Below are 13,412 nucleotides of genomic sequence, written 5' to 3'. Positions count from 1 at the left end.
TATATCACTTTTGCCAAAATCTTGATTTATATCTCAATTTTTGCTGAAATTGTAATTCATATTGCTTTTACTGAAATCTTAATTCAGAATAGTATATTATATGCTGTTTTATATGTAACATTAGAATTTGCAGTATGATTTATACAAAATGGATTATCATTGTGGTCTTTAAAATTTTGTCTGTTTTCAGAGAAGGGATCTTGTGACCAATGTCCTGGTGGCCACTACTGTGTGTTGAACACGAGTGACCCCAACTCCTTCCCCTGCCCTGTGGGTCACTATTGTCCCCCAGGAACTCAGTACGACACCCAATACAAGTGTGATGCTGGTACCTACAACCCTCTGCCCACTCAAAGCAGCTCCTCCGCTTGTAAGCTGTGTGACGCAGGGACTTACTGTTTTGGGGCGGGACTAAGTGCCCCCACAGGGAACTGTAGCCAGGGATGGTTCTGTACAGGAGGAGCCTCAGAGTCTAAACCACTGCTGCTTGGTAAGGGTGATGTTTTCTCTACATGCATTCAAGTAGCCGTAACAGTTAAACATACTCACAGACTGTAAATTTTTGTGTAGATTTATTTTTTTCTGATATTGGGTTAAAATGCTAAAAATTAATTTTTGTGTATAGATTTATTTTTTTCTGATATTGGGTCAAAATGCTAAAAATTAATTTTTGTGTAACAATATTTTGCAAATCATCAGTTGCGATGTGCCATAAGTAGAGTGTGCATATATTTTCAAAAAGCTTATTTTTATAAAATACAGGTATATTTTTTCGGATTTACAAATGTGCTAAAATTTTCTATACGTTAAAAATGACAAGATTTACAGTAACTGGTACTCATTAGAATTGAAATCCTGGATAAAAAATGTTGCCAGCCAGGGTATGCTATTTCATGACCTGCTCTAATTAATAGTTACTACAAATTATGAAATGCTTTCCATAGGGAATTACACCAGTATAGATGTGTGTACCTGTCCAGCGAATAACTACACCGGGGGTAAATGTCAGCCAGGGTCCTTCTGTCCCGAGGGATCTTCTGCCCCCACATCATGTACGGCAGGGATGTACTGCGACGACTATGAACTAGCTACTCCTAAAGGTAAGTACTGCTTCTACAAAAGGAATAAGAAAATTGTTGGTGGTTCTCTTGACAGCATTACTGTTTTTGTAAATAAAATATTTGTATAAATCTTTGAATTACCTCTAGAAGGATGATGAATTGCAGGAAGCGAAGGACTTTTGAAGTAAACATTAGTTGTGTCAACATTAGAACATGCTCAGCTTTATTATATTATATGATAAAGCTTAGGACTAATCAACATTTGACTTCTTTAATTTGTCTCTCATTAGGAAATTGTCAAGCTGGCTACTACTGTCCAATGGGTCAGACAGAGGCGAACCCTGTCGTCTTCATCTGTACACCTGGTCATTATTGTGAGGAGGGCTCCGGTACCCCTACTCAGTGTCCAATCGGAACCTTCTCCAATGCCACAGGAAACAGTAACGTCACTGACTGCAAACCTTGTACTGCCGGTAAGCCATCAACAATGACGCTGATTGTTAGCAGTGTGCAGTGGATGTCATTATACCATTTTTATAACAACATGTTATTTGCTTTGTAGGATATTACTGCGATGGCCTTGGGCTAGTGACTGAAACTGGACCATGCACTGCAGGGTATTATTGCCCTGAGGGCCAAACTACAGGAGCTCCATCTGCCTATGAATGTCCAGCTGGATCATATTGTCCCACAGGAAGTGCTCTACCAACCATATGTCCAAGAGGTTAGCAAACTTTTCATACTTATACGCCATGAGGTGCTTAAAATGCACAATCAACAGAAATATTACTCTTGTGTGACAAGTAGTGCTTGCTGTTCAGAATGAGGACCAGCATATTAGCTGATACAAAGGAAAGTTTTTTCAATGGGTTTCCAAAATATATGTACATTTCATATTTAAGGAGGAATACTACACCAAAGAAATTTGGTATGGATGAAAAGTGGAGGATATTTACAGCACTATTTTGAAATGGAAAACTTTCAAATTTACTTTATTTAGTCAAGAAATGCAGTTTTAGTGGAAAGTAATATGAAAAAATGTTGAAAACCCCAGCTGGACTTGGAACTCGAGATCTACAGATTTGCAGTTGACACACTAACCTACTGAGCTACTCAGCTAGGCAATTAAATCTAAAAGGAATAGACAAATATTGCTGATATTTATATTTTTATGCATATTTGAAAAGGAAGTCAGCCATTATGACGATGTAGTATACCTCCTTAATCTGATATTGATGTACTTGAATTATTTTTAAGTCTCGTGTATTGTGATTACAGGGAAGTACAACCATCAGATGAACCAGGCCACATGTCTAGACTGCCCTGCCGGTAGATACTGCGACCCTCACGAGAACGGCAATGTGACTGGTATTGTGACCCCTGCCAGCTGTCCGGCTGGGTACTATTGCCTCCTGGGAACAGGCTACAACATGACCTATCCTTGTCCTTCAGGAACCTACAGCCCATCTACAGAGCTTACTGCTTCCAGTGAGTCTGAACATTTAAAAGTGTTAATAAGAAGATTCTGTGTATTCATCGTAGTCTATCAGGCTGAAAGACAAGAAAAGTGACAAAAATTGAAGTGTAAATTAGTTTAAACTGTATAATTTCAAATAAAACAAGAACATGATTAAATACACATCACTTGAATTGTTGAGATGGGAAAATAAGTGCATATGCACTTATATCAATTCCTCTCTGATATTAATTCCTCTCTCAGATTGAATTTTAATGACAATAAATATAAAAGGCAATTCATTAACAAGATGAAATGTTCAGGAAATACAGAATGTATATCTCACACCATTTCCTTTTCACTATTTCAAGGTGCCTGCAGTTCCTGTGACCCAGGAAAATACTGCGAGACTCCAGGCCTCGTCGCCCCAGAGGGTGACTGCGCCTCAGGTCACTGGTGCATGTCGCGTGCCAACACCTCCACACCAACAGATGGGACGACAGGAGACGTGTGTCCACAAGGAAGTTATTGTCTTGCAGGCAGCTTTAGAGGTAGGTTGCTGAGGTCAAGATTATATGAGAGTATATCTAGGGGCTTTTAGTAACTCCCTTCAGATTTTAAAATATTTTGTCCGAGATTAAGTGTGTAGATTTTCACGACATCGTCTGAACCACAATGGTGCATACACTTTAAAAATGCAAAAACTGCAATTTTTCAAATTGGTATGGATAAAGCATTTTTAATGTTATTGCTTTAGAATATGATAAACATAGTTACATGTATATTGATATACTATTTTCAATGTTAAATTACCTTTTGGGATGAAAGTTTTTGAAGAATTTTATTCATCTATGATGTCAATTTGACTTAGGTGAGCATTGTGGACCATGGGCCTGGTATCCAACATCATATAGTATAAGGATCTTTAGAAAATTAATGTAATGTTCCAAGTATAAAAAATATTGTCAACCACTCTGAATTATATATTATCAATGTTATTTATGCAGGAACTTATTGCCCACAAGGCACATTTGGCAACACGACAGGCCTGAGATCAGCCAATGAATGTATTGCCTGTGAGCCTGGGTACTACTGCCCCACCCAGGGACACGTGAAGCCCTATGATCAATGTAATGCTGGTTATTACTGCTCTGGGGGATCTATTGAGGCCAATCCAGTGGCTCAGACCTATGGGTATGTGTGTCCTGTGGGACATTACTGCCCTCAGGGAACTCCAGTCCTAGTGCCATGTCCTAAAGGAACATACCAACCGGGTACAGGTGAGTGGTCTCAATGTATGAACTGATTGAAGAGGAATGGGGAAAAGAGCATGTATAGACACTGTATATTGAATTGCATTGGTATATATCCCCATCTTTGAATGGGATCTATTATGATAATGGCTCTGTTTGTCTATAGGCAATCAACTGTTCAGACTTCTTTTCTTTATACTTTGAGGTTAAGCTTTGATACTTGGTAAATTGCTTCGTAATGATAAAATATAGAACAAATTTAAGTTTCAAGGACTTCGGTCCTATTTCTGACTTTCCTTTGTTATGCTGTGTTGCTTCATCTTGTTGAAATGCGAACTGTATTAGTTTAAAGGGATTTCATGGTCATCTGAATATTTATTGTCCGTTTCACTTGTTCAGGTTTTTTTTCTTGGCCTGAGATATTTAAAAGTAAAATACATACCATGAAATAGATATTAACCTTATTGATGCACTGAATATAAGTAAAAGAATTATAAATAGTAATAAGAGCATATTTTGTATCACTTGTGATACGTTTGTTTCCGTGAAAAATATTGTTTTAGATACATTACATATGATGTATGACTTTGTTATATTCACATTGGAAAAAGGAACGTGATTTATTTTTCTGTATTTCAGGAAAATCGCTGTTATCACACTGTGTGGATTGCTCACCAGGCCGGTACTGTCTAGAAGCTGGTAATGACACTACAACGGGAGATTGTCAAGCAGGTTACTACTGCACTAGTAAAGCTGAAATCCCCAACCCAACAGGTAAAGGAAAACTGTATTGTAGAAAATTGATTTTTAAAAAGTATGATCACTTGCTTAAATGGATTTCTTTTTAGGATCTTATTGTAACAATCTATATGTACAGTATGTTTTTTGAAATCTCTTCAACTCAAGAAAGACTATCACCTTTATAGAATGTTGTTATCCTGCCTTTTTCTCTCCGAAATAGATGGAACAACAGGAGACATTTGTCCTGTCGGCCATTACTGCCCCACTGGATCCCCGAGCCCAACACCTTGCAGTTCATCCACATACATGAACCACACTGGTGCAGCATCATGCTACACCTGTCCCCAGGGCTACTTCTGCACCTCTGGTAGCACTGCTGACCCCTGCCCTCAGGGATACTACTGTCCTGTAGGAACTGGCACTGACAAGAAACCATGTCCTGTTGGTGAGTATGATGGCCATGTTTGGGTAGAAGGGACTTTCTGTGCATCTTATTCTGTTAATTGAAATAAAAAGAGGATAATCTTTGCCATTATGTTTATGAAATATTGACTTTTGCTATCTGGGAATATTTTTTTATAAAGATATATATGTATGTAGATTTAGAAGCAGTATAATTATACTACATGTATTTCACAATTCAGATGCCATTTATAACCTGCTGATGTTGTCACATGACTTGTTAATCATATGATGTTGGTATTTTTTATTTGCTAATAACTGGAGCAATGCCAATTATCATGCTGTGCATCCTGGGAACTTGTAAATCTCATTCATACAAACTGAGTTCACTGCATGTCTTTTACAGGTACGTTTGGGGCTACAGACAGACTGTCCAATGAGACGGAGTGTACCTCCTGTACAGGAGGCCATTACTGTGACTCTCAGGCCCTTACCCAGCCCGCTGGTGGCTGTAGCGCAGGTTACTACTGTGTCTCAGGTAAATACAACAAATACATGTACAGTGTATGCAATTCAAAGTCAGATCATCAAAGGCATCAACATTCATTTCCTGGTGTGTATTTGTAAAGATGAATTACAGTGTTTCATTCACATGTCTTAAGAGGATGATAGTTCTCATTTTCAAACTGATTTACATGTTCTTTTGATTGTTGATTTGGATTTGTTAATTCTGCTGATTTATAGTTGAAAACATTAAAAAGATTAACAATTTATAGATGTGAATATGATTTGTAACTGTAAACCTTGATGATTGTGAGACCAAACATTGATAATTTGTATGAAGGAACGCTGATAATTATAAATATTGATTATTGGGCTATGTAAAAATAAATGATTAATTTGTGGGTGTAAACATTGATGATTTATAGGTGTAAACATAGATTATTTGTAGGTGTAAACATTGATTTATATGTGTAAACATTGATAATTTGTAAGTGTAAACATAGATTATTTGTAGGTGTAAACATAGATGATTTATAGGTGTAAACATTGATAATTTGTAAGTGTAAACATTGATAATTTATAAATATTAACATTAATTTGTAGGTGTAAACATTGCCTCCCCTGCTGTGGCTGGCACCTTCCTAGGAGATGGAGGGGTGTGTCCCCCTGGAACAGAATGTCCAGTCAACTCCAGCTACCCAACACCATGTGCACCTGGAAAATATGCTCCAATGGGGACCACAGCAGCATGTAGCGACTGCCCAGCAGGTGTGTGACTTGTCATTCAGGAAAGAAATTTTGTCATTGAAATGAAAATCTTTGTACAGATAAGAGAAATAAATTAGTCTCAAGAAGAGAAAGCACTTCACTCATAACGTTGACGTAGGTAGTAATTTGATGATTTTTCCCCCAGGATACTACTGTGTGAATGCCACTGTTACCCCCACCATCTGTCCAGTGGGACACTACTGTCCAAAGAACACAGAGTTTGATAATCAGTACCCCTGTCCAGCGGGAACATACTACAACTTAACAGGTGGGCATTTAGTGTAGTGTGTTGAGAGTATCATAATACAACTTAACAGGTTGGCATTTACTGTAGTGTGTTAAGGGTGTCATTGTATTGCAACTGTTTCTCAATAAAATTTTATTTCATTGATTTCGTGCTAGACAGTACTATGAGTTCATGTGCAGAGAGGTTTTTTTTAGTTCTGTAAGATGGATTTTTACTATTTAAGGAATTTGTACACTGTATTATAAGTGATCAGAATCGGCATATCAATGCAGACCGAGATATTCTTTTCCTCGACAGTTGTTGCGTGTATGTAAGACCTTCTGTTTCATATGCTTAAGGTGGAATCTGAGAGATCCATTGATTCAGTTTCCATTATTACCTTGTGAATATGCTTGCACAATTATTAAAAAAAACACCTCTGATTTGTTTTGTAAAAGATTTGTAGTCCTTTTCAATTGTGTTTGAATTACCAAAGGGTGATATGATATTTTGTATGAATTGTTTTAAAGGAGCCTTGGCTCAGACAGACTGTGTGGACTGCCCTTCAGGACAGTATTGTGAGGGGACAGGAAATGTTTACCCCACAGGGCACTGTGACGAGGGATTCTGGTGTGGAGGAAAGTCCTTCCAAAGACGACCGTATGACACAGGCAACCTCACCGTCATCAATGGCACCACCAAGTAGGGAAGATTTCTTAAAGCACATATTCTGAATAATGTTTTATGAGGAATTTATGTTCATAATGGAGAGGGACTTTTCTTGTTTATATTTAGACTTAAATTATTAAATATTATACAAAATGGTTCCACAGAAAATGCATTACATAGGTCATATATATAAATATATGATCAACATTGATCAATTTCCATATGTTATATGAAACTTTCATTTCCTATTTCAGTGACCTGTATTCCAATGATACCTGTGCCCCACTTTGGGGATGCGTGTGTCCAGCTTTTCAGATGACCAGTGGAGGAATCTGTCCAATGGGATACTATTGTCCAGTTGGGTCCTCCCAGCCCTCTGCTTGCACCCCGGGCATGTATTGTGAGACCCCAGGACTGCCTCTTCCAACAGGTTAGTCAAAAATCATAAATAGGTTTGGATTTCACAAACTGCATACTTTACTAATGTGTTAATAAGAGAAACTATGAAAGATTTTTAAAAATTTGACATGAAATATCCTTGCAAAATCTTACATCCCCGTGTAATGTGCTGGCATTACCAAATACGCTGCTTTAAAAATACGATAGTGATCCCAATGTTCATTGCACTGAGTAATAAAAGCAAACTGATATTTAAATATTCTGTTTCTGATGTTGCATACTTTCTGTAACAGGCAACTGTAGTGCAGGCTGGTATTGTAACCACACCAGCTCCACTAAGTACCAACATATTTGTCCTGCTGGTTCCTACTGCCCGTCTGGATCAGACATTCCAACACCGTGTCCAGCTGGAACATACTCTGGTCTGGACAACAATGGAGCTGTAGGCGACTGCCTCAATTGTACAGCCGGCCATTACTGTCATGGTATGAATCTAGGATGGTTTTTGCAATGTACCTTGATCATTTTAACCATTTTATTAGAAACCTGTTATTCATTTCATTGGAAATTTAAATTCGTTTCATTGCATTTGAGATATTTTGCTGAAAATTAGTTTCAGAATGAGTAGCTTTAGTAAACTGGAAATACACAAATTTCTTTACTCGTGGATATCTTCCACAGGTTTGGGAAACACGGCCCCCACGGCTCAATGTGCGGCGGGTTACTATTGCCCGGGGGGTCAGGATACCAGTACACCTTCAGGACTGGAATGCTTTGCAGGCCACTACTGCCCCCAGGGTTCAAACTATCCCATCATGTGTTCCAATGGAACCCATCAACCAAATCCAGGTCAAGATGGCTGTCTAACATGTCCAGCTGGATATTTCTGTGATTCTGCCTCAGGTGAGAAGTTACCTAATTTTGAATGAATTTAGTCAGATGTTTTGAAGATCTGAATACTTTGTAAACTCCCTCGTAGGAAAAAAAAAAGAAGACAGAATATCCTTTTTATTCCATTAGATATTTGTTGAGAAGAGTTAATTGATGTTTTTACTTCATTACAGGAAATGTGACCTATGTGAATGGTAATTTTATATACTTGCATGTTGTAGTCATGTTGATATTTCATGTATTAATTAATTTTAAATCTAATTTAGTACTTCTACCCTATAGTGACAGCTTTTATTGTGTAGAGCATCATCAACCTCGATAATCTGTGCTTTGATCGCAGTATGCGAATGCCATTTTCTCCTAACTTTTAACCCTAACATAACATGTATTGTAACAATGGTCTCATTTAAGTATAAAAGAGGGACATATCTCATAATTCACATTGTTACTAACCGACAATAAAATCTTTCAGTTAAGATATGCATGCTTTGATAAATAACGCTGCACTGATTTCCAATTCTTAAAAGCACTCCTAATAGAAAGTATAATTATATCTTACATGTTCCTTGATCTATTACTTTTAATGCAGATATCTGCTAAAAGGAACTTTTCATGATTTTGGTTATTTCATCAATTTATTCCTATAATCATTCATGAATTTATTGATGTTTACAGTTGTATTCCACACATTAAGTGTTTTAATTATCTGATCAATACTGAGATAGGACTTTTTTTTATAGGAAACCCTGTGGTGAATCCTACAGCCTGTCCTACAGGATATTATTGTCCTGAAGGCACAATTTCCAGCCAATCCTATCCCTGCCCTATTGGTACCTTTGGCCCTAATCAGTATCTGTTTGCCCAGGAGAACTGCACGTCTTGTACCGCAGGTTACTATTGTGAGCAGGCTGGGTTGTCTGCCCCTACTGGAGAGTGCTATGGAGGTTTTTACTGTACAGGTGGCGCTGAAGTGGCAGAACCTGTGTCACACAATGTGAGTCATTTTCTGTAAATGTTTTAACTTGCGTAAATGCGGATTTAAAATTTAGTGCAGGAATCAAAAAGAAGTAAATGATACTATGAGACTGATCACACTTATTTTACTGATAGAGAAGTTAGGATGGGGGGGTATAATGCCTTTGGAGATAAGAATGATAAGAATGAAATTTCAAAATTGCAGCATCTTCAAACACTCCATTACTATGCTGCTATTTTTGTTTAGGTCAATATGACCCATAATGTCACCTTCACTGGAAATGACAGATGTCCCACTGGATATTTCTGTCCCAATGGAACCAGCTATCCCATGCCCTGCCCCATAGGAACCTTCTCAGAGGTGCGCCAGGTATCCCAGGAGAGTGACTGCCAGCCCTGTAGACCAGGGAGGTACTGCAACCAACAGGCCTTTACCATGATTACAACTGCCCCTAACTGCTCAGCAGGGTAAGTATCTCACAGTTAGAAGTTTATACTTGTTATTATTATACTTTCATGTAAAATAATCGAACCTGATTGGTCGAGAAGCATTTGAAAAAACATATTGTTACCCTCTGAGAACAGAAAACACGCGCCCCAGGGTGATAGTATCTAGCAACGGGTAACAGTACTTGACAACGGGTGATATTATAAAAAATTATCACATGCGTCAAATTTATGCGCGTATGGTTCGCCATAGATTGCTAGAAGACGTCGTTTGTAATAAACGCGAGTACCCGCAACGAAATATGGCATAACAGTGATTGATCAAATGTCAACAGACGTAAGTTTTTCTGCTTTCCAGTTTACATAACATTCAGTATAATAAAACAAATATTGCATGTAGTTGAGGGTAACATTGAAATTTTCACCCCTCGAGAAACCATTGTCAACCTCGGCTATGCCTCGGTTGACAATGGTTTTCTCAGGGTGAAAATTTTCAATGTTACCCTCAACTACATGCAATATTTATATAATAGAAATTCTATCAGTGAAATAGAAATTTTAGGTCTATGAAAGAGTCGGTGTAAAATGATATTATACAATGAGCTTTTACAAGGAGAATATTTACTAAATATTTGTTCCTGGAAATGTGCAAAATTTTACCCTATAAATACGCAGGGCACTCTGAATGTGGGAAAGACTACAAGGGCAGAAAGTTAATGGACTGAACAATGGAAAAAAAACATGCTGGTACTCGGAAAATTGTAGTTCAATAAATGATTGTAACTTCAATTACCTTCAAAATGACTGAATTTTCTGTAGGTATGTGTGCACAGGTGGAGCTACCAGTTATATCCCCACCATACCAACTCATGGATACATGTGTCCAACTGGTCATTTCTGTATAGAGGGTACCACACAAGAGGAGGGTTGTCCTCTCGGGACTTACCAGTCCAATATGGGCCAGGACCACTGCCTCAGCTGTCCAGCTGGAAAAATGTGCACAGAGATGAACTTAACACTGCCTTTGGATTGTAAGACAGGTATGTGGGTTGTGATTTCTGAATTTGGAGGGTCTTGGCTGTATGAATCACACACATATATCTCAATTACAAGAACAGGACACACTGTCTTAGAAGTATGAGATATCTTATGTGTAATACATTTTTGACAGGTCCCAGATTGTTAAAATGCAGTAAATTTAAGCGTTAGACATGTATGCTTTTCATGAAGAACAGGCACGTGCATGGATTTCATTGAGATGTTTTCTCTTGTTTGATTGTAGGCTACTACTGTTTGGCAGCCCAGGACCCAATACCTTGTGCCAATGGTACCTACAACAATGTGACTGGAATGAGCTCCGAGTCAAGCTGTGTGGACTGTCCTGTGGGGAAATATTGCGAGGGGCTTGGCAACAGTGTCCCCGATGGTCTGTTTCATACCGATTTCAACTTTCATTTTTGATATTCTAAATCAATTGTTTTCTTTCTACAATAAATAAACTATATTTAGCTGTTGTATTAATCAGAACAGGACCCAAAAAAATTTACTAATGAAGTTAAACTTTCATACATTGGACTTTTATTACAAAGTCATGATACTTATGAACAATAATGTTAAAATGTTTAATTCATATTTTGAATGATCTAAACTTAGTGGTACCTCACCTGTACATGAAAGAGTTACAGACCCTGAAGTGTTCTACTTCACCAGTGGAATGCTGAACAGAATGCTTTTGATTAGAGAATGAATGTTGAGCAATTTGAATGGAGCAACTCGTAACGACAATGAAAGGGTTCTTAATGAGATCAGAACGATTGTAGAATGCTTTTGGCTGAGATGTCAATGCCTGCTTCGATTTTTAAGTTTTTGAGAGAGAGATTTGTTGAATTTCCTCAATGAAGTTAAATATGACTAGTTTTCCAAAATACTTTTAATCATTAATTTTAAGCATATGTATTCTATAGGGTATTAAATTGTTCAAGTTTTGTTAAAGTGTATTCTATAATCTATTACTGAAATGTAATTCAGAAAAATACAGTTTTACCCTTGGTATCTCAACCATCGATATCTTGAATACCATGGATATGTTGAAGTGAGTTGGAAGTCCCTATGGAGTGCCAAATTAACACAAACTCAAATAATTGAAGATATCTTTAATTATTTGAAGATTTCATCAATTCAATTATTGCTCTCTTTAATTGAATTAATACACGCATTAAATCAATTATTGCTCTCATCCAATGAATTTATGCGTGCTTCAATTCAATTATTGCTCTCATCAATTGAATGAATGCGTGCATTATATCAATTATTGCTCTCTTCAATTGAATTAATGAGAGCAATAATTGATTTAATGTGCACATTAATTCAATTATTGCTCTCTTCAATTCAATTGATGATAGCATCAATTGAATTAATGAGAGCAATAATAGATTTGATGCGCACATTAATTCAATTATTGCTCTCTTCAATTCAATTGATGAGAGCATCAATTTTGTGGAAATATTGCTCGCAATAATTAATTTAGAGCTCGGTATAAATAATTTGATGATCTCTTTAATTCAATTGAAGATATCTTTAATTATTTACAATGCTTTTGTATAAGGAATTAATTCGCGCATCAATTCTTTTAAAGGGAGCAACAATTCAATTAAAGAGATCATTAATTCAATTGTGGATATGTTGAATTGAAGATATCTTTAATTATATAGTTGCTCTCTCTAAAAGAATTATTGCTCTCTTCAAATGAATTAAAGATATCATTAATTCGATTGAAGAGAGCAATAACTGAATTAGTGCGTGCATTAAATCAATTATTGCTCCCATCAAGTGAATTAATGCACGCATCAATCAATTATTGCTCTCATCAATTGATTTAATGCACGCATTATATCAATTATTGCTCTCTTCAATTGAATTGTAGCACGCATCAATTCAATTGTTGATATCATTAATTCATTTGAAGAGATCATTAATTCAATTAAAGCATGCTTCAATTCAGCTGAAGAATTAATGCTATCATCAATTCAATTAATGCGTGCAATAATTCAGAATTGAAGATATCATTAATTATTTGAAGAGATCTTTAATTAAATTGTTGCGCGCATCAAATGAATTGATGATATCTTCAAATAATTGAAGATATCTTCAATTATTTGAGCTTATGTTAATTTGGTGCTCCATAAGTCCCAACTACATTTTCTTTATGTATTTTAACTTCAATATCTTTAGCCCTCAGATATCTCAAAAGTTTTTTGTGGACTCTATGAATTTCAAGATAATGAGGTTTGACTGTATTTCATAAAATGAACATGTGTGATGATTAGTTTACTGTGTGGAGAAGTGGAAGAAAGCTGAGTGTGTTTATTGAAAATTGACATCATATCAAATGTTGGACTGTGGGATCCTATCGGTAAAAGTATTATGGGGAATCAAAAATAGCCATCTTTATTTCTTTTTCTGTCTGTTCTATAGTTGGAATTATGTTTGTTTTCTACCAATTCATGGATCAATGTCCAGCAAATAGTAATCAGTGTTCAGTAGTGAATAGTTGGTAACAAAGAATACAATGCCTATAATACTCTCTCCTTTAGTAGTAAGTCAATGGGTGGCCTGCAGAT

General features: G+C 36.7%; 1 protein-coding gene across 1 annotated transcript in view; it reads left to right on the top strand.

The window, feature by feature from the left end:
- Positions 1 to 13,412, top strand: part of LOC125650954 (uncharacterized) — a 102,870-nt gene that overhangs the window by 66,176 nt on the left and 23,282 nt on the right. Inside the window, exons 65-85 of the mRNA XM_056166866.1 lie at positions 191 to 490; positions 945 to 1,100; positions 1,352 to 1,534; positions 1,624 to 1,785; positions 2,340 to 2,549; positions 2,889 to 3,068; positions 3,525 to 3,797; positions 4,410 to 4,544; positions 4,732 to 4,956; positions 5,320 to 5,451; positions 6,021 to 6,185; positions 6,331 to 6,453; positions 6,942 to 7,113; positions 7,335 to 7,510; positions 7,773 to 7,964; positions 8,161 to 8,382; positions 8,544 to 8,564; positions 9,111 to 9,364; positions 9,593 to 9,813; positions 10,612 to 10,832; positions 11,075 to 11,218. Coding sequence (XP_056022841.1) covers positions 191 to 490; positions 945 to 1,100; positions 1,352 to 1,534; positions 1,624 to 1,785; positions 2,340 to 2,549; positions 2,889 to 3,068; positions 3,525 to 3,797; positions 4,410 to 4,544; positions 4,732 to 4,956; positions 5,320 to 5,451; positions 6,021 to 6,185; positions 6,331 to 6,453; positions 6,942 to 7,113; positions 7,335 to 7,510; positions 7,773 to 7,964; positions 8,161 to 8,382; positions 8,544 to 8,564; positions 9,111 to 9,364; positions 9,593 to 9,813; positions 10,612 to 10,832; positions 11,075 to 11,218 — 3,867 coding nt within the window. The remainder of the gene's footprint in view (positions 1 to 190; positions 491 to 944; positions 1,101 to 1,351; positions 1,535 to 1,623; positions 1,786 to 2,339; positions 2,550 to 2,888; positions 3,069 to 3,524; positions 3,798 to 4,409; positions 4,545 to 4,731; positions 4,957 to 5,319; positions 5,452 to 6,020; positions 6,186 to 6,330; positions 6,454 to 6,941; positions 7,114 to 7,334; positions 7,511 to 7,772; positions 7,965 to 8,160; positions 8,383 to 8,543; positions 8,565 to 9,110; positions 9,365 to 9,592; positions 9,814 to 10,611; positions 10,833 to 11,074; positions 11,219 to 13,412) is intronic.

The sequence above is a fragment of the Ostrea edulis genome, chromosome 5, assembly GCF_947568905.1.
Source record: "Ostrea edulis chromosome 5, xbOstEdul1.1, whole genome shotgun sequence".
NCBI classification, from domain to species: Eukaryota; Metazoa; Mollusca; class Bivalvia; order Ostreida; family Ostreidae; genus Ostrea; species Ostrea edulis.
Note: the sequence above shows the minus strand (reverse complement) of the source record. Positions and strands in the feature narration are given on the sequence as shown.